The sequence below is a fragment of the Salvia splendens genome, chromosome 18 (genome assembly GCF_004379255.2).
Source record: "Salvia splendens isolate huo1 chromosome 18, SspV2, whole genome shotgun sequence".
NCBI lineage: Eukaryota > Viridiplantae > Streptophyta > Magnoliopsida > Lamiales > Lamiaceae > Salvia > Salvia splendens.
The window spans coordinates 7,710,321-7,731,858 of NC_056049.1; the positions used below are offsets into that span (position 1 = coordinate 7,710,321).

The following is a 21,538-nucleotide window of genomic DNA, read 5'->3' on the forward strand; positions in this document are numbered from 1 at the left end:
TGCTCTATCAAGAAGAGACATCGGCATTTTATGCATATTGTAACTATTGTGATAAAGTCTACAAATTTGCGAGTGGTGGGGGATATGGCACCCTCCGTCGTCATTTGGTGACAAAACATCCGGTAGAATGTGGCACTGCCGCTACCCAAACCTAACTAAACTTCCAACCTGGTGGCTCAGGTTCGTCAGGTACGCCTCTTTTTAATATGATCCTAAAAATTTTGCTGACGTTATAACTAGATGAGCTGCAATGAAGCATTTTCCTTTTAATGTTTATGATGATAAAAAATTTGAGGTTACTATGCAAAGTGGTTTGAACGTAGCTGTCAAAAGAGTAGGTCGAATGACCGTTCAACGATCTACCGTTCGACAATGTTTGGAGAAAAAAGTTGAATTATCACGTTATATTATCAACTTAGGACACAAAGTGAACATTTGCTCAGATGTATGGACTGATTCTTTTAATAAACATTCATATATGGGCATTACGGTTCACTTTGTGGACAATAGTTGGACTTTGAACAAGCGTTTGAATGGTTTTAGAGAATTTGAGACACCACACACTGTACCCGAAATTGCTTCTTTAATTATTCAAGTTTTGAATGAATTTCAATCGTGCAATAAGATATTTTCTGTTGGTTTTGATAATGCAACTATTAACACTGCAAGTATTAATGACTTGATTGCAGCTTGTGCTCTGGTTATTGGTGGTAAGTATTTTCATCAAAGATGCGTATGCATATTTTGAATTTATGTATACAGATGCGCTTGAATTATGGCAAAAGCATATTAGTCCCATTAGAACTGCAGTTAGATTAATCCATCAAAAGCCGCCTATTGGCAAAGCTTGGAAGAAGTATTGCCATCAAAAGAAGGTAAGATATACGAATTTTACCATGAATGTGTCTCATAGATGGAATTTGACATATGATTGTCTGAATTCTACTTTAGGGCATAAAGATTCTTTGTGTGTTTTTTTAGAACATATCTTGTTTCTGATTTATATCTGTCGCACAGTTGTTGGGATCATAGCGTGAGTTTATTTAAATTGTTCAAATATTTAAAAAATGCGACTGTTGAATAATCGAATGTTTATTATTGCACTGTTGTTCGTGTTTTAGAGCATTGCATGTATATATCACTTGGTTTTAAAACTGCGATGAAAAATGCTTACTCTTCTCCTGAATTGATGTGTGTTTTATATTATATGATTGACAAATGGCTTACGTATTTCAGTGAGATTCCAACGGTGTTTTTTATTGCAAAGGTCTTGGATCCAAAATGGAAATTAGCCGATACCTCCAAGTTTTTAGATTTTTATTATAACAATTTGAGTTCTATTGATCTTGGTCCACTTCAAGCATTGCAAGCGGATACCAATGACCAATGGAGAGTAAACCTAACCGAAACATTTCAAATAAACCTCCCGGACCGGTCAATTTTCCAATAAACCTTCGAGTTTAACTTGCGTACTCTCTACACCGAATATGAAACCATGTATAACAGTACCCACCAAGTCAGAAGACCTACTCCTCCTCAACAACATAATTTTGGCTTTGTATTTCAAATTGATTATGATGATCCCAACGCGCAATCCCAATTAGCCGACCTATACAGCTACATCACCGGCGAAAGGTCGACCTCAGGTATGGTAAGTGAGTTAGATTTATATTTCGATTCACTCTTTTCCTTTGGTGATGAAGGTCCTACTCCTCCCGCCCAAAATGACGTCCTCGATTGGTGGGGAAGACAAGAGAAAGGTTTTCCCATACTTGCGTCAATGGCCAAGGAGATTTTTTCGGTTCCGGCTTCCACTGCCGCCGTCGAGTCCGCTTTCAGTGTTGGATCACGTGTGTTGGATGAATCAAGAAGTAAGCTCTCCGCGAAAAATATGGAAGTCATGATGTTACTTGATAATTGGGCCAAAGCTGACGTCAGAGAACAAGAAAATGATTGGGTTGATCGTCAGGAGGAATCACAAGAAAATTTCACCGGGGATGAATCGTAGGCCAACCGTCAACCGGCGGCCAAGCCAAATAGGTAAGTAAGGTAAGAGAACTACGTGGGCTTTGATTCCCTAATGCAAATGAGCATTGGGGATACGTAGGCACCTCAACTTAAATTTTAAATTTAAGTTGAGCTCAAGTCTTTTTTCCTTAAAATTTTTTCCCATTTGTTTCTACTTTAAAAATATGCAAATACAATTATATAATTGTATTTGTATATACTCTAATTGGTGAAGTAGATTTCCCTATAAGGCTAAATCCGGGAAACTTTTGATAATTCTACTATAATTGTTGATTGTTACACTAAACTCAACATTTAAGGTTGAATTGCTAAAGGTGTCCTCAATTTAGTTATGTAGAAACATCTTCTTCGCCGACTAAGAGTATATATACTTATAAATTTATTGTTCAGAACTTCAAGTCTTTTTTGTAATTTGTAATTAGCTTCGTTGTAGACTAGTAGTCTCGTTGTACTAAAATTTTTTGTTTAAGACTTCAAGACTTCAAGTTTTTGTGATTTGTAATTGTTGTAACTTGTAATCTCAATAAAATTGCAATTTTCATCGTGATTTTTTGAATTTTATTTACGCACATTTCATATATAAATAAATAAGAAAATGAAAAAAAAATTACGAACCGCCGAACCAGCCCGGAACTGGCGGTTCTGAACCGCCGTCCGAACCGGCGGTTTTTTGAACCGGAACCGGCGGAACCCTTGACGGGCCGGTTCAGGTTCATGAAAATGTTGAACCGTGAACCGCCGGTTCCAGTTGGGAACCGGCGGTTTATGAACCGTGTGCATGCCTACTACTAATTGATGTATAAACTCTGCTTCGGTTAAAAAAAATGATGCTTAAATGATACTTCTTTCGTCATGCAATAGGAGTCCTATTTAGCTATGACACGGGTTTTAAGAAATGTACTCCCTTCGTCACACAATAGTGTAACTCTTATTGTGGGTACGAGTTTTAAGAAATGTAAAAAAAATTGATTAGAAAAGTTAGTTGAATGTGAGACCCACTTTTTTATATTAATTTTTATAATAAAATTTGAGTAAAGTGACAATAAAAAAAGAAAACTTGTATTATGAGAGGGAGAGAGTAAACTAAAGCAAAAAAAGAATAATATAAAATAGAGAAAGAGACAATAAAATAGAAAATAAAATAAAATATGAAAGAAAAAAAGAAAATAAAATAAGAGAAATAATAAAATTTTTATCAAAAGTAACTTGGGAATAAGTACACTTCATTCACTATCAATTTAACACGTCCAGTTGGAAGTAATAATACTCGCGAGTTACGAAGAGTCCCAACATATTTGTTCTTAACAAGATAAATAAAAAATAATATTCCAAGTAGACGAAGAGTCCCAAAGGCCAAAACATAAGTAATTTACGACAAACAAATCTCCATTTGCCATCAGTCCATCACTATCATCACCTGCCCTCTACATGTTTTTGTTTTTTGAAGTGGAGTGATACAGCCACGAACTCACTCCTTCATTCTAAAAATAGGTAAAATTCACTTGCAAGTTAATTATTCTTGTTCTATTTTAGATTCCTTTAACATGTATCACCTTGAATGTTCTTCTATGGATTTTCACTTGATGATTAGACCTCTCTCCGTGCTCCTTGTTTGTTTTCCAAAACAAAGTAACTAAAGTAGGGTTTAAGATGATGAAATTAGTTTGTATCCTCAAGGGAAGAAGATAAAGAAAGAGAAGATGAACTCTTCGAGAAAGAATAAAGGACCTGGAGGTTTGATTGGCCACGTTTTTTCTTGGTCTATAGATGACATAATGAACAACAATCTTTACAAGTATTATGTAAGTCATCCATACTTGATCATATTTTTTCGAATTATATTTTAGTATTTTGGATATTTCCATCTATATATTTTGGAATGTAGGTTAATCACATTGGAGATACATTCTCATCACTAGACTATTACATGAACTCATTCATTTACCCACTTATCGAAGAAACGCATGCTGATCTACGCTCGAGTATGACCAATTTGCACACTGCGCCCGTTGTACCGATACTTAGCCTTGATGAGAACAGAGGCTTCAAGGATCCGGAGAATTTATCGTACTTGATGGAGGTAGAACGGTTTGAACATGTGTATGAACCTGAAAAGGGTGACTTGATTGCATTAGCAGAAGTGAGGCCAAAGTGTATAGATGATTTGGATGGGCGTATGGTATCGTATCATTTTGCGTTGGTTAGAGGCACCAGGGATGAATCCACCAACAAGATTACAATCTTATGTTCCAAACTCATCATTCCAGACTATTCAGATGGCGAGCGTGGTGCTGAAGGAAATGGACACAAGATGTTTGCTGTCTATCTTACAAATTTGACTACAAATCTACGGATATGGAGCTTTTTGCATCCGGGGGAAGGAACAAATACGGCAATCCTCGACTCTCTTCTCACATTTGATCCATCTGTAAGACTCCTCCAACATTTCATGTTTATGGACACTAACTATGTAGATCATCTTTATTGTGTTTTGAATATGTTTTGCAGATGGAGGAGAATTGTAGTGTTTGCTCTGAAAAGATGGAGAGTACTGATGTGTCTGAGTCAAGGAAAGTTATCAAGTCATTAGGGCTTGATGATTCTCAAAGGGATGCTATCTTGCAATGCATTGCATTGAGGGAATGCAATCATCGGAATAGTGTTAAGCTGATATGGGGTCCTCCCGGAACGGGCAAAACGAAGACAACTGCTTCGTTGCTGTTTTCCTTGTTCAAGATGAAGTCCAGGACGGTCACTTGTGCTCCCACCAATGTGGCCATATTAGGAGTTGTCAAGCGCCTGAGGAGCTGTCTGAACGGGACGCTGGAGCATAATACCTATGGATTAGGTGATGTGGTTTTGTCTGGAAACAAGAAGCGAATGAACATTATTGATCATGAAGATGTTCATGACGTCTTTCTTGACTATCGTATCTCTGCACTGCTTTATTGCTTCTACCCGGAATCTGGATGGAAAGGTAGCATTAACAAGATGTATCGCCTGCTTGAATACCCTGACATTCCGTATCAACGATACTTGGAGCAATTTAAGCTCAAAGACGCTGAAAGTGAGAGTGCAGACGACAACAACAATAATAAGAGTGGAGATGATCTTGTTGAGAATGGGAGGTTCCAAGGGAAGTCGATAAATGACTTCATGAAGAAGTTAGTAGCTGAAAATGCAAAGGAGAACGGGAAGAATAACAAGAAGAAGGAGAAGGAGAAGAAGAAGAAGAACAAGGCGAGTTCCCAAGAGAGAAGCAAATCCAAGTGTGATGGTGATGGTGAGGGCTCTAAGAGAGCAACCAACGATGAAGAGATCGTTCCATTGGCTTTCGAGGAATTTTTTGCAATGGAGTTCTCTAGTATCTGTGCTAGAATTGTTGTTAGTACAGAATTGTTGTACACTCATATGCCTACATCATGTCTTCCATTGGATGAGGTGATGAAGATGATTAAACTTCTTTCTTTGCTTCAAACCATTGAACATACCCTTGGTGGCAACAAGTGGTCAAAGGGAACTTTAATGGGAAAGAACCAATGTGATTTATCTAGGATTAGGGTCGAGTGTTTGGAACTGCTGAAATTGCTTTGTGAAATGGAATTCCCAAAGTTTTTAAAGCGTCACGAGGTCAGAAACTTTTGCTTGCATAATTCCCGATTGATCTTTTGCACCGTTTCAAGCTCGGCCAAGATGCATGAAACAGCGCCGTTTGAGCTGGCGATAATTGACGAAGCTGCGCAGGTTAAAGAATGTGAATCCACAATCACCCTGCAGATTCCCGGGCTCCGCCATGCCATACTGGTCGGCGATGAGAAGCAGCTCCCTGCAATGGTTATAAGCGAGGTTCGCAATCCTCTTAAGCTTATAAAAATATCTATACATCAAGTTATTTTTACATTAACACTTTATTTGAATTGACAGGTTTGTGAGAAAGCTGGATTTGGGAGGAGTTTATTTGAGAGGCTTGTGCTATTAGGCCACAGCAAGCACTTGCTTAATGTTCAATACAGAATGCATCCTTCCATAAGCTTATTTCCAAATAAGGAATTCTATGGAAATCAAATTATGAATGGCAGGAATGTCACATTGAGAACATATGATAGACAGTTTCTCAAGGAGGAGTTATTTGGAACATATTCATTCATAAATGTGACGAATGGTAGGGAGGAATTCGATGCTAGGTATAGTCGAAAAAACATCGTTGAAGTTTCTGTGGTTGCTCACATAGTGTCTAAACTATACAAAGGAGAATGATAGTAGATGATTTGAGCTCTAACTTCTACTTTGTTTGGTTAGAATCTATGAAAAGTAAGGAGAAGGTTCGTGTAGGCTGCATCTCACCATACAAAGGTCAAGTTTTTGCGATTCAAGATGCTCTAGGGAAGGCCTACAGCTCTGATGCCAAAGATAAGTTTTCTGTAAATGTTCGATCTGTTGATGGCTTTCAAGGTGGTGAGGAAGATATAATAATAATCTCTACTGTTCGCTGCAACAGGAATGGTAAGATTGGATTTCTTGAGAATCTTCAAAGAACCAACGTAGCCTTGACTAGAGCAAGGTATCTATCTATCTATTTAAAGATCTAGTATATATCTAGAGCTGTGATTCAATAATGCTCAAATTTCACACCATCAGATATATCTCTCTAGATACTGTTTGTGGATCCTGGGCAACGCTGCAACGTTGCAGAACAGTGGCTCTGTGTGGGGGAGGCTAGTCACAGATGCCAAGACCCGCGGCTGCTATCATGATGCTTTTGAGGACAAAAACTTAAGTCATGACATCTGCAACGTGTTGATCGACCTCGGTCAGCTGAGGTCCTTGTTCGCACCTGAATCTATAATATTCAAAGAAGCCAAGTGGAAGGTCTGCTATCTACTTCTAATAAATATTGCCTATTCCATCTATGATCTACATATAGTTTATTCCGTCATTCATTTCTCTACAGGTTTGCTTCAGCACTGAATTCCACGAGTCCATAACGACACACTGCAGTCCAGAAATTCTGAAGGAGGCGACTTCTCTACTAAAGAAGCTCTCAAATGGGTGGCGCCAGCAGCGCGAGGATGTAGCTGCTATCAGTGGTGAAGAGCCCTCGTCTCGGTTGCTGCATCAGGATGTTGTGATGGGGCCAGTGAGGCTGTTTTGGACTATCGACATTCTGAGAGAGAACTCTACAGACACACAAGTGATCAAAGTCCTCGATATTCTACCGGTATCCAAAGTAGTAGAAGTTGTCAAGAAATTCGATGTTCTTGTTGGGAACTACACTGTCAATCAAATGAACCGTTGTCTGTACAAGGAATCAGAAGGGTAATCCTGACTTCCCTAAACCCTATTACCGTATACCTGCCACACTTTGCTATGTTATCTCATGTATGGCTATGTGTTGCAGAGGACTAGTCCTGCCTAAGACATGGCCAGTCGATCAAGCTAATTCTAGAAGCAACTACTCTAGTACTGATCTAGCAACGCAACTATCAACAATGAGTTTGGTGAATGATCCTAGAAGAAGGTAAAATAGGATTACATGAAACTAAACTGTTGTAGTGAATAGAAAATCTTGTGACATGTTTATTTTTCTCTTCGACAGGAACCATACAAGGTGGGGGACAAATCATTGGGGCAGGGGCAGGGGCAGGGGCAGGGGCAGGAATTGCTTTTAACCTATCATATGAAACAGTTTCCAAGCACATTATGCTCTACAACAGTTGTATGTATGGTGTTACTATGCAACTATATAATTAGAACATCTAAACATCGTCACCTTTTGGTTGAATTTTTGAACATGCGGAGATCCCTGACCTATTGTATGAGCTCTCCCAATTTTGTCCATCGAAGTGCCTGGTCTCCACATGTTTTAGTGTTCCTGGATCTATGCATTTATATGTAACAGCTACACCATCTGGATTTGACCGTGGAATGTAGAACGATGTAATTCCACATATTTTGCAGAAAATGTGCTTCGCTGTGTGCGTGCCAAACGTGTATGTTGTTAGGAACTGTTTTGAATCTTCGCTGAGCTCGAATTTTTGGGACGGGACAACAAAGTGAGTGTTTCCTCTCATCCAGCAATCTGAACAGCTGCATTGCCAGACTACCACACTCGAGGGAGCTTCAACTTTCCACCTTATTCTTTTGCAATGACATCCACCATTGTGCATCACAACCTCAGAGTCCATTGCAATTGTTTATGTCTGCAAGATTTAGTTGTCATAGCAAGTAGAATTGTCATAGCAAGTAGAATTGTCATAGCATCCACCTTAACAATTTTCAGAATATCCAATTTGGTTGAACCTAAAAGTTGAGTAATTGTCATAGCAAGTAGAATTGATTAGTGACTAAAATCATTTAGACAGCTACTACAGAGAATATGACAAAGAAAAAGGCATAGGCATACCAACTCCATACAGCATATATTCATGAAAAAATTGGCTCTAAGAATAATAAAGGCTTAGGGTGCTAAACTTCTCACATCAAAATTCCACACCACAAATGCTTGTAACCTCGAGTCAAATTCATATGTTTCATGAATGCAAGTCAAGACATTAATTCTAGCTCATAAATCTCATTAATTTGAATTCACTGCTCATTCAAACTGATAAAATTCACAAAAATATATCGAAAAAGCATCACAAAGTGGATTGAGATTAATCCATAAATTAACTTTTTAACTAGTGATTCAGTTCAGATATAATTATGGTAGTAATCGCAGAAATAAATACAAACAACAGAGATTTAAAGAAATTTAAATAACTCCAACTGTGATCGAGAGATACCTTGTAGTAGGCGAGTCAAATGTGGAGTGAAAGAGTAAAGGCTAAGGCTGCTTTTAATCGGTCAAAGTTAAATGAACTAATTTATGGAATCTTTATTAATATTCTCATTCTTATCCATATTATAAATGCAACCCCTTTTATTTAACAAATTATATCGACAACCCCCCGAAACATTATTTAGCAACCGGTTGTTTGAGTATTGCAATAGTAGTCCAAATTAATAGGTAACCAATATTTTTATTTGAGATAAAGAAAAATAAATGTTTTTTATTCAAATTAAATATATTTCTATATTCATTTATCACATGTCTCTCCAACTTCATCTTGCTATTGCTGTCGTCCGTCGTCGTAGTTATTTCTTGTTTCCCTGCCCGTTCATTTATTTTACAATGATGACGATTGAAGCGAAGCGATTTGATGATAGGATGTGTGTTTTAAGAGCTCTTTCTTTAATGCAAATTCTTAGGTTCACAGGATTTGCTAGAGCACATGATCTAGGAGATCGTGAACTTTTAGAATGCAGTCGTTGTAACAACAAATCCCACTTCAAAACCTCAACCCTCTACACTATTGGCTAGTATATGAAAGTCGGGATCGAATCCACGAGGATGGAAGCGTTAGAATGCATTGAGAGAACTTTTGGATGGTTGGCTGCTGCCACGTAACACGAGGATTGAGTTTTAACTACTAGGCCTGGGAATTGAAATCTAGTCTATTCTAACTACCAGATCTGGAGAACTGAAAGTACGTAAAACATAAATGCATGCCTGATTCGTATCCAAAAGCAACTCGAGAGTATTCACCAAATTCCTGGGTCAAGAAAAAATGTTTCCTAAAACAGTTAGACACACAACACGCAAAGTAAACGACAAGATCAAATTTCTCTATTTGGCTACTGACAGAAAGCTGCAATTAACAAACTAAAGCGTCTCGACTGTAACTACCGATCGAATTCATCTTCTCCAACAAGCAAGCACGAAAATAAACAGAACTTGACATGAAAACTGAGCATACTTCAGATTGAACGATAAACACTTCAATTAAACTACCAGCTATCAGATCTAATCTACTAGACTAAGTAAATAAGCAGCAACAGAGTTTTCCATGCAGATCCAAACACACGTACTTCAGATTCGAATAATTAACAGAAATCTAAGCTAGATCTATCAGAATTTTCACCAAATAAACTAGATCCACAACTTTCAACATCATTCCAACTCCGATTCAATCTCAATTCAATAGAGCAACTCCGATCAACACCGATCTCAACTTCGATCAACAAACCAATTGCGAAAAGCATCCAACACAGTAAATCAAAGCAGTAAACATCAGAATCAAACGAGAACTGAAATCGGAACTGGATTAACCATAAACTGTAAACGAGTCACAAACAATCGCCAAATTTTCGGCGAGATAAGAGTACGTGCAGAAAATAAATTGTTTCTGCACTCCTTCTCGGAGTGGTATTACACCTTCCAAATGATCAAAACAAAACACCAACTAACTACCCAGATCTCCCATTGAACCAAGTGCGTGAGCTAAGTGAGTGAATTTCGAGAGCGAGCCGAAATAACCAAGGAAATTTTCTAACTAAGTGCCTCCCGATTTACGCAAGCTTCCTGGTATTTATAGGCGTGGCTCGGATCCCTAGGGCAACGGTCTTCTTGATTTGACTATTGTGCCCTCGAGGATTTCGCTCATTTTTCTTCACTTTTTCTCTTCTATTTCTCTGCCCTGGTAACTGTTCTTCGTTCTTGAGCCTGGCAGATAATTCACGCACCTGGACTTATAAATGCATGTTAGCATCGTAGAAAACACAGAATTTATATATACAATAGATGCATGAAACGAGCCTTATCAAACTGTTCACACTTAAACCATACTTGCCCTCAAGTATGAAAGACAAGAAAAAAGAAATAAGGCAAGTTTCAATGCATCCTCCCCTTGCAACCTTCCTAAAAAATGAAAACTCCTAGACCTAGACACAAACACACAGAAGTCGCAAAACAATGAAAAGAAAACACATAACCGCATAAACTGGTATTTTTTCCTAGCAGCCATCCCCACAAGTTTAAGGTCAATCCAAGCATTTACAGCCTCAGATTCTTCCCCCCTCTTCTTCTATCCAGTCAAGCTGTCAGTTCGTCAAGATAGCCTAAAATTTTGCCTCTGTTAGATTCACACGATCACTTATTCGTCACCAGGGACATAAGGATCATTCGCTCTTTAATCTGTCATACCATTGATGCCTTAAGATCGATGCCACATAATAGTTCCTTAAGGTCTTTCATTGGGTTGTAATGGGGCTAGGGGATTACAGTGTATATTGGTGATAATCCTAAGGGGCCTAAGTTCAAAAAGTTTAGTAAAAACGTGATGCGGACATGTGAACTTAGGGACAAAACTTGGTAACAACTTCCCCATGTATGATTTCATCTTCCCCAACATTTTGGAGATGTTCCCTTGGCTAATTGGCCTTATTTTCCCTACTTTATTTTCTCTAGGCCATATGATTTTTTCTGCCCTTCTTTTTTTTTATCTGTTTTTTTTTCTTGGGTCAGGTAACAACTGTTCCTGCCCATTTTTTGCATTTCTAATTTTTTTCTTTTTCCTGGGCCTGATTACATGTATACATTTTTTCTGCCCATATTCTAACCATTTTTCTTGGGTCAAGTTACAACTTTCCTTGCCCGTTTATTATTTCTAACTTTTTCTCATTTTTCCCTTGTTTCTCAATCTCTCTTATACCCCTACCATCGAGCTACTCTATCCCTGCCCCTCTGTTCACATGGCATGAAGGCTAAAGGTTCCAATAAATGGATTTAGTTTAGTACAAGCCCAAAGAGTTCACTAGGGGAGGCCTTTCCAATGAGGCAGGTTCAGCAGATTCGAAAGAATTAAGCTCAAAATGGTTATCCCAATTGCCTTTAGTCCTTAGTATCTATGTTATTTTTCCTTTAGCATCAATGGCATCCACTCTCTTTTCTTTTCTCAAGTGTTTAGTAGAAAGTGTTCTACTCTAGGCTTATAACTCACCTTTAAGAGGGCTTCACAGTAAGCTTAAATTCAGACTTTTTCTATCGTTCTTACATCTTCCAACTGACTTGGATTTATTAAGGAAAACGGGATTCACAAATGAGCATGTGTCCTCTCTTCAATTACTCTCCCTAAGGGGCTTTTGCTATTTATTATACCAGTTATGCAAACACAGAACCTAATCTACTAACTCTTAGACCTAACAGAATATGTACAAGAAACTAAGACACTAACTGCACTAACTGCTTCCCCCCTCCCACTTCATTTATGCTTGCCCCAAGAAATACTCATGAAGTGGAAAGCAGGACGGTTAGTGACAACATAAACAGAAAAGATACAAAAAACACCAAGCACAAACTTCTCACACTTAGACCAAGCATTGGGCTAAGTGTAAGAAGGTAAAAACACAACAAAGCATGTACAAAACAAACTTCTCACACTTAGGCCAAGGCATGGGCTAAGTGTGAGCAAAAATATAAGAAACACAGAAAACAACACATGCTAGACACACAAACTTCTCACACTTAGGCCAAGCCATGGCCCAAGTGGAAGAAAGCATATAAAAAAAACAAACATCCTAGCATGCATACTAAAAAAACTAAAGCTAAAAAGAACTAAAAGCTAAAAACAGAAATTAAAATTACTTTGTCACTCGGGGGTGTTGATTCAATTCTGTCCCTGGCCCCTGCGGGGAACTTGGCCTCGGGATCTCTTTTCTCGAAATAGCAGTGGTGGTGGTGGTTACTTCTTCCTTCTGACGCTTGGTTGATGTGCTGGCCGATTCGTTTGTAGTGGATGGAGCGGGCTCCTTCCTCTTCACTGGTATAGTCACTGGGGCAGTCGGGGCTGATTTCTGGGGAGTAGCTCCTAGGGAAAGGCCTTGTGAGGGTCGAGCTGTTCTCTGATCCGCGAAGTTGACCATCTTCATCATCAAGGTCAGGGCTTCGGTCATCTTATCGGTATGCACCCCTAGTGGCTCATTTAACCCTAGAACTGTGGAGGTCAACGCGGATAACTCGGTTTTGACATCATGTATGTCGGCCCTCACTTCTTCCAGTTCCTTTATCCATTCCAATGTGGCCATCTCCGTCATCGAACTCCCTTCCGCTCTCATGGCTGCTTCCGTCTGTCCCACCTCATAGAAGTAGACTTCGCCGTCTTTCGTGTATAACAACCCTTTGTTAAAGAAGAAATCCACATTAAACTACTCCGGGGTGTCACACATTTCTAGAGGTGGTACTGACTTTGCGATTTTCATCTTGATGTTCCACTGCAGATATGCCCCGATAAGATGGCACGTATAGAGATGGCGTGATGTGTGGGTAGTCATCAGATGGCATGCTTGAGCCGACCAGTAGCCGAGGTGGACCATCACACCTTGTAACATACACCAGGCGAAGTAAAGCTCAGGTGTTGTTAGGGTGGAGCTAACCTGCCCCATCTGATTGTAGCCAATAAAAATCTGGGCAAAACGGAGGAGGTGGTTTGTAATGTGGACTCCCCGTGATATGCTGGTTTTGAAACGCTACCCACGTTGGTGCGTGATGAGCTCGCACGCCTGTTGTGTGTCAAATCCTGGGGTTTTTCTAGGGGGACCAATATGTCTGTCGTCCCATTCTCCTCTGATATCCTCCTCCATGGTCAGCAGTCCCAATCTTAAGGACCACTCTCTGATGCTCATCGTGGTATCAACATTGAACAAACAGAATGAAATCGAGTCAGTTTCTATGTTTGTGGTAGACTTGAACTTGAACGATGTGAAGAACTCCTTAGCAAGGGCCATTGGCACCTCCGCAGTGCTGTGGCTCAGCAGCCATTCAAACCCTATAGCGCTAATATAAGAGAGAAACTCTTCCTCAGACTCAATTTCCTGAAGGGATCCAGGGTGATAGCTTTTTCCTGACTTAGCCTGCTTCCCCTTCGTTCCACGTTCAGCATACGTTCTGGCCTTCTTATGATCACTAAAATAGGCCATCTCTCCTAGAAGTTTCTTCGTGACCACCACCTCTTCCGGCAAATAAATGGGGTACTCGGTGCTGTCATCCCTGGAGTCTTCGTTCTCCTCTCCTGCATCATCTTCGGTATCTTGAGCGAACGACACTTTAATTGGTGCGGTAGTGGGCTCGCTCCTCTTCTCAGAGCCTGGAAGTTTCTTGACAGTGGTTACCACTGGTTGCTTCCCCCTGCGAGTGCGTCGTATCTCATAGTCCTTATCTGCACCATCTTTTACCTCCGTTTTGTCCACTAGATGATCAGACTCTGATTCCCTCGGCCTCGTGGCCGCTATTACCTCCTCTACTTGTTCACCCTCCCGTGTTTCTCCTTCGTCCTCCGGAATATACTCATTCCCTAGTTCCTCAGCCTTTCCTTCACTTTCTTCTTCTTCTTCTTCTTCTTCTTCTTCTTCTTCTTCTTCTTCTTCTTCTTCTTCTTCTTCTTCTTCTTCTTCTTCTCTCTCCTCCGAATTTCCCTCAGCTTCTTCATTCTCCTCGCCTTCTTCCGCTGTCTCAGGATCCTTTTGGCCGTCCCCTAAACCTTCATCATCCGCAAAATCATCTCCTTCATCGTCTTGTTCATCATCAACAGCCGAGTTCCCTTCATCGTGGATCTCTTCTTCCCTGTCCTCCTCAAGGACATTTACTTCGTCAGCATGTATCGAATCTGGAGCTGGGAGTAATATTGTCGCCGGAAGATCGGCACGCGTTGGTGAAGAAGAAAACTCCTTGACTGGAGTCATGGCCATTTGTGGTTGCACGGGTCCCCCTGCTTCTGTAGGCTCGGTGTGGAGAGCAGATGTGTCGCAGATGGTAGGTTGCGAGGAGGTTGCCTGAGATGGGGTAGCGGTTGGCTCTCCGGATATGCAAACCTCTGCCAGACGGGCACAAATTGCGCTGGCCTTTGCCCCTCGACCAAATTTTTGCAAGAATTCCCTCACGATTTGTTCTTGGTCGGCCTCAGGTGCAATTGTGGAAGACGTGGGTGATGGCTCTATCGGCATCTCAAGCTTTCTTTTTGTGGGTGCACTCGGAGGATTTGTGCGTTCTGGCTGAGATGTAGCTTGTCATTTAGCAGCGGGGTTCAACGGTGGCCTCGCAGCTGCTTGTCCTCCTGCAGCCTTTCCTTTTTTAGCACTTTGTCCGCTCCAGGTATCCATCGTGTTGGAACTTGGTGACTGGTAACGGCACCGTCGGAAGCTTACACACAGAAAATTAGGAATTTTGAAGTTAGGGTTTCGAACGTTTGAAAAGTGTGTATGAGAGGAACAAGCGTGAGGGGAAAGTTTTAATAAGATGAAAGGGAGATAAAATACAATTAAAATAAAACAAAAGAAGTCAGAGGAACGGTCTCGTGTGACGTGAGCAACCACACATCCTCTGCAAAAGGATTTGAAAATAATAAATATCTTCTTCATTTTGAATTTCGAATTTCAAATTTCAAATTTTGAATTCCCCCCAAATTTTCTGAAGTTTTCCTCCCCTAGAATTTACAACCGTGTTCCTGCCTGTCCTTTCATCCACACAAAAAACATTAAACAAAAGAAAGAAACACCGAACTCCCAGGTCAAGAAAATAAGATAGAAAACAGTTCAAAGTTCAACTGACCTCCACAGGTTGCTCAATATTTCGAAAATATTTTTGGGGTTAAAAGATTTTTCTCTTTGTTTGAGTTTTCTTAAGAGAACATAGAAAGGAATATTCACAATATGTACAAAAACTGTTTAAGTATTCTTGGGAATTTGGTTTTGCCTTGAAAATTTTTAAATTTTATGTCATTTCTTTGACCAAAGAATTCCCGAAGAATACTTAACCTTTCAACCAACTAGGCGATAGTGGGGAACATGCGCAGTGGAACTTCTTCCACCACACACAGCTCCGAGCTATCCCTAAACCTGTTGACTCTATGACCATTAACAAGAAAAGAGATAGAGTTAGGTGTACATCCCTGAATTTCCACGGCTCCATTGTCTATGAGGCTCACAATTGTGTAAGGTCCTGTCCACTTAGACTTCAGTTTCCCGGGTATAAGCTTCAGCCTAGACTGGAAAAGGAGTACTTTCTGCCCAACCTGCAGTTCCTTCGTCCGGAGATTTTTATCGTGCCACAACTTGATTTTTTCCTTGTACCACATTGCAGCATCATAAGATTCGAGTCTCAACTCCTCCAGTTCTTGCAGTTGCAGCTTCCTTTCCTCTTCACGGGCCGAAGGCTTCATGTTCATTTCTCTGACTGCCCAATAAGCCTTGTGTTCTATCCCAACCGAAAGATGACACATTTTGCCAAACACGAGTCTGTATGGTGACATGCCAATGGGGGTCTTGAACGCAGTTCGATAGGCCCAAAGCTCATCGTCTAGCCTTTTGCTCCAATCCTTTTGAGACGGGTTAACGGTCTTTTCCAAAATCCCTTTGATCTATCTGTTGGAAATTTGTGCTTGACCGTTGCTTTGCGGATGATACGGGGTGGAGAGTCTGTGATGTACCCCATATTTCTTCATAAGCGCTTCCATCGTTTGATTACAGAAATGCGTTCCTTGGTCTGAAATGACCGCCCTTGGCACCGCATATCTACTGACAATATTCGCCTTGAGGAAGTTCGTGACCTCATTCGCCTCACATGTGGAAGTTTCCTTGGCTTCTATCCATTTCGATACGTAATCTACTGCCACCAATATATAAGAGTTACCGTGGGAAGATGGGAACGGACCCATGAAGTCCATCCCCCAAACATCGAACACTTCGCAGACGATTACTGGAATCTGAGGCATCTCGTCTCGAGTGGAAATTCCCCCGGTCTGCTGGCATCGGTTACAACTCTGGCAGTACTCATAGACATCTTTGTTCAATGTCGGCCAATAGAATCCACTATCTAGAACCTTCCGAGAAGTCTTCCTCGGACCAAAATGCCCACCGCATGACAATGCATGACAGTGGTCCAGTACGTCTCTTTGCTCCCCTTCTGTAATGCATCTCCTGATTACTTGGTCGGTTCTCATTCTCCATAGATACGGATCATCCCAGAAATAGTACTTGGCCTCACTTCTGATTTTCATCCTTTGGGTCCGGGAAATCTCTGGAGAACTGGGCAGTTCCCCCGTGACTAAATAGTTTGCTAGGTCAGCGAACCATGGTTCTGTATTTAGCGGGTACTTTCCTTTGTCAGAAACTCCTGCTCTAGTTGCGGCCATCACTTTATCCCAACGAATAATGCTTGAAGGTTCCCATGTGAAGTATAGATGTTCATCTGGGAACGCATCTGATATAGCTTCTTCAGTTTCCCCTTGGAAAATTCTGCTGAGGTGGTCAGCTATCCTGTTCTCGGTGTCCTTCTTGTCTTTCACTTCCCAATCGAACTCTTGAAGTAATAACACCCCTCGGATCAGTCGTTGTTTGGACTCCTTCTTCGCCAGTAAATACTTTATCGCTGCATGGTCGGTGAACACGATTACCCTCGACCCCAGCAAGTATGGTCAGAACTTCTCAAAGGAGTAAACGACAACTAGCATTTCCTTTTCCGTAGCGTCGTAATTTTTTTTGGGCTTGGTTCAGGGTCTTCGATGCGTAGAAAATCACGTAGTTCTTCCCTTCAATTCTTTGACCTAGGACTGCTCCAACAGCAAAGTCACTGGCGTCACACATTACCTAAAAAGGATAATTCCAGTATGGAGCTCTGATAATAGGGGCTGATACAAGCCTTTCTTTCAGAAGTTGGAAGGCCCCTTGACATGCCTCGTTAAAGTTGAAGTCTACGTTATTCTGCAGGAGGAGGGTAAGTGGCTATGCGATTTTTGCAAAGTCTTAATGAACCTCCGGTAGAATCCAGCATGGCCCAGAAATCCCCTGATCTTTGGTAGCATATGGACGGGGTTTACCCATTTACTGTCGGGAATGGAGTATATGATTCCCAACGACAGCAGCTTGAGCACTTCCTTCAGGACTTCTTCTCTCATATTCGGGTTCAACTTCCTCAGCGGGTCTCGGTGGGGCTTTGCTCCTTTCTCCAAGCGAATGTGATGCATGCAGAGGTCAGGGCTTATTCCCACCTGGTCGGATAGAGTCCATCCTATGGCTGTCTTATTCTTTCTGAGCACTTCCAGTAGTTCCTCTTCCTGCTCCCTGGTCAGATTGCTGTTGACGATCACCGAGAACATTTCGTTCTCTTCCAAATAAGCATATCTGAGGCCTGGGGGCAGTGTCTTTAACTCCTTCTTCACCGAGCTTGTCTCCTGAGGTAAGGGATTCTTCTTTACCTCCTTGGTGATTAATTCTTCAGGTTCAGGCAAATTATCCACCTTGGCCACACAAGCTGATCCCTTAGACCTGGCAGATTCAGGATCTTTACCAAATTCCAGAATTGCCTATGCTAACTCTGCATCTGTCATTCGAAGTGTATTGACTGCCTCACACCAATTGGCCACTTCCTTGTCGATGGAATGACTCAATTCTGAATTTTCCACTTGTTCTTGCATTAATGCTGTCTCAAGAAATTCTTGGACCAGAGGGTTAATCACATCTAAAGCATGCATATTTTCTATATCCAGTGGTTTCTTCATAGCCCCATCAACATAAAAAGTAAACTTCTCTCCATGATAATCTAAACAAATGGTTCCATCAAACACATCAATGATTGTCTTAGCGGTGCACAAAAATGGTCTTCCTAAAAGCACTCCACTTGCTCAGCCGACTGGTACTCACTCATTTTAATAACATGAAAATCAACAGGGTACAGAAAATCATGCACTTTAACTATTACATTTTCCAACACGCCCTAAGGACTGATGCATGACCTATCAGCTAATTGAATTACCACCTTCGTATCAACCATCCTTACTCCTTCCAGTTTCTTATAAAGCGAAAGAGGTAAAACATTTATTGATGCACCTAGATCGCACATGGCATGCTCGACCTTAATGTTCCCAATTGAAATGGGGAGAGTGAACATACCTGGATCAGTACGCTTAGAAGGCTTTCTTCTTTTTTGAATCACTGCCTATACAGTTTCCCCAATCACAATTTTACCGCTGGGTTTGGTCTTCCCGGTGATGAACTCTTTGATAAACTTACTGAAGATGGGCAGCTTTAAAGCTTGGAGAAACGGCAGATTTATTTCTAGCTTCCCAAAAATTTCCATGAAGTCCGCTGGATCCTCCTTTTTCTTCCTAGGTTCACCTTTGTGGGGAAAGGGTTTCACTTGCCTTTCATTGTTGCTAACGTTTCCCTTGGAAGATTCTCTCATTTCTCTCCTGATTTCTTCCACCTCCGCCTCAACTCCTGGACCAGAGAAATGTTGGTCAGCTGCTTGGGGTATTGGTTTATCAACTTTTCGGCTCTGGTCATCGTCCTCTGTTCTGAACTCCCCTGTTTCAGCTTCCCTTGTTCCAGTTTCCTCTGTTTCGGTTTCCTTCTGCAATGGAGTTGGAATGGGCTCTACTCCTTTCTTCACACTTGGACCGTCATATTCTCGCCCCGATCTTAGGGTTATCTGGCTGATGTTCTCCCTATCTAGTGGTTTGACCGAGGCAGGGATCCTTCCTTCGTTCCCTCGCATCTCACTCAAAGAAGTTGCGATCTGAGAGAACTGTTTTGCTAACATGTCCATGGCTACCTTCTGCTCAGTTTGCGCATCTTGAAGCTTATACACCACGTCATTGTTGGACTGCATATTGTTCTGAATGTGTTGCTGTGAGTTCACCAGATCATTCACTAATTCGTCAATGCTTTTCGGCTGTCTGGAACTCTGCGGGCTAGTGTTTGCCCCTTGAGGGTGGTTTGGGCCATGTCCCTGATTCGGTCGGAAGTTCCCTGGACCTCCTGGGTTGTGGTACTGTGGATTCTGCCCTTGTTGACCTTGATGGTTGGGCTGAGAGTTCTGAGTGTTGCCTTGGTAATTCCTCTGATGCGGCGGCACATATGAGCTTGCTGAGTTGTTCTGATTCCTGTTTGCCCAGTTGGGATGGTCATTTTGCTGCCGATTGCCCTAATTGTTCCCCTCCTGATTTCTGTTTACCTAGTTCGGTTGTCTCTCCTGAGGGTTTGAATAGTTGTTGTTCTGTTGTTGAGGTGGAAAATTCAGATCATTGTTAGACCATCTGAAGTTTGGGTGATCCCTCCAGGGAGCATCCCTTTGCCTTACCGGGTTCCAACTTCCATTAGGATTCCAACTCCCTATGGCATTCGCCTGAGCTTGGATATCTCCCTCGTTCTGCTGACCATAGCACTGGTATACTTCCTCCGGACCTGGCGTTTGTTTGATCTTCTCTCCTGGGTCTGAGGAATTATTCTTTCCTAAAGCAATCAGAATTGCTTTATCCAGCTTATCTATCCTTGCATCTATCTGGTCTTCACTCTGTACATTCACTGCCTCCACACTCCCCTTCTCAAGGATGGTGCGAGGAGAGTCGTACGCTTTCTTAGCATCGATTAGCCTACCCAAAATTTCTCGGGCTTCGCTTACTCGTTTCTTGGTAAAATTTCCCCCGCTCGAAGAGTTTAATAAATCCTTGGATTCCGGATTCGCCCCCTCATAGAAAATGTTGTATACCTCTGCTTCACACATCCGGTTGTTAGGGCATGAATCGAGCAATCCTTTGAAACGTGACCAATATTGACTCAGCGCCACATCATAATCTTGTCGGCACGCCAGAATCTCCTTCTTGATTGCATTCGTCTTATTCGACGGAAAAAAATAGTCCAGGAATAGTAGCCTGAAATCCGCCCATGAGCTTATAGAGTTTGTCGGCAGCCTCAGTAGCCAGGTGTTCGCCTCTCCTTTTAATGCGAAAGGTAGAGCACGTAGCCTATACTCTTTTTCGGTCGAGTTAGGAGGCCTCTTCTGAATGCTGCAGTGTTTGCAAAACTCGTGTAAGAACTCGTGGGGACATTCCATCTTGCGGTCGTAGAAGTGTGGCATGACTACCAGTACATTGGTCTTGATGTCTATCAATCTCTGAGCTGGGGTGAACACTATTGCTTGCGCCGGCTCGCCGTTCAGATGAGCATTAAGCGAGCCGATCTCTGGATCATTGTCTGGTTCAGCCGCCATTCTGACTGTTTCTTCTTCTTCTTCTGAGTCTGCAGGCGACTCAACTTCCTCTTTGATGGGTAGAACTAGGTCGTCGTCACTTTCTGAACTCAGCTGGACCGGATCTCCTGTTGTCAACCCAGATCGGGTGGTAACAGGGGAGACTGTTTTCTTTATTTGCCAACCAAATGAGTTATTCCAGTGTCTAGACCTTGAGCCTCTGCTCATAAACTGAAAAGGATATGAAAAACAACAAATTAAAACTATGTACGCCAAAAATCTCTAGATGCAAACATAAACAACGCCATCCATCCCTGGCAACGGCGCCATTTGAAGCTAGGCGATTTGATGATCGGATGTGTGTTTTAAGAGCTCTTTCTTTAATGCAAATTCTTAGGTCCAGAGGATTCGCTAGAGCACAAGGTCTAGGAGATCGTGAACTTTTAGAATGCAGTCGTTGTCACAACAAATCCCGCTTCAAAACCTCAACCCTCTACACTATTGGCTAGTATAGAGAAGTCGGGATCGAATCCACGAGGATGGAAGCGTTAGAATGCATTAAGAGAACTTTTGGATGGTTGGCTGCTGCCACGCAACACGAGGATTGAGTTTTAACTACTAGGCCTGGGAATTGAAATCTAATCTATTCTAACTACCAGATCTGGATAACTGAAA

The 21,538-nt window shown here is 41.5% G+C and overlaps 3 protein-coding genes across 3 annotated transcripts; 1 reads left to right on the top strand and 2 right to left on the bottom strand.

Annotated features, from left to right (window-relative positions):
• The first annotated feature begins 3,728 nt into the window (after positions 1–3,728).
• Positions 3,729–7,835, top strand: LOC121776672. Its single transcript, XM_042173855.1, has 9 exons — positions 3,729–3,830; positions 3,914–4,456; positions 4,537–5,874; positions 5,953–6,260; positions 6,302–6,589; positions 6,681–6,897; positions 6,980–7,344; positions 7,427–7,546; positions 7,625–7,835. Exons 1-9 carry the CDS (start codon positions 3,729–3,731, stop codon positions 7,695–7,697), a joined length of 3,354 nt encoding a protein of 1,117 aa, XP_042029789.1. The 3' UTR covers positions 7,698–7,835.
• Positions 7,836–13,371: 5,536 nt separating this feature from the next.
• Positions 13,372–14,844, bottom strand: LOC121776673 (nucleolin-like). The gene is made up of 2 exons (XM_042173856.1): positions 14,340–14,844; positions 13,372–14,060 (listed from the first exon to the last, which is right to left on the bottom strand). The coding sequence occupies exons 1-2, from the start codon at positions 14,842–14,844 to the stop codon at positions 13,372–13,374; spliced, it is 1,194 nt and encodes a 397-aa protein (XP_042029790.1).
• Positions 14,845–15,665: 821 nt separating this feature from the next.
• On the bottom strand, positions 15,666–16,118 carry LOC121776674. Its single transcript, XM_042173857.1, has one exon. The coding sequence runs from the start codon at positions 16,116–16,118 to the stop codon at positions 15,666–15,668; it is 453 nt and encodes a 150-aa protein (XP_042029791.1).
• Between the last annotated feature and the right edge of the window lie 5,420 nt (positions 16,119–21,538).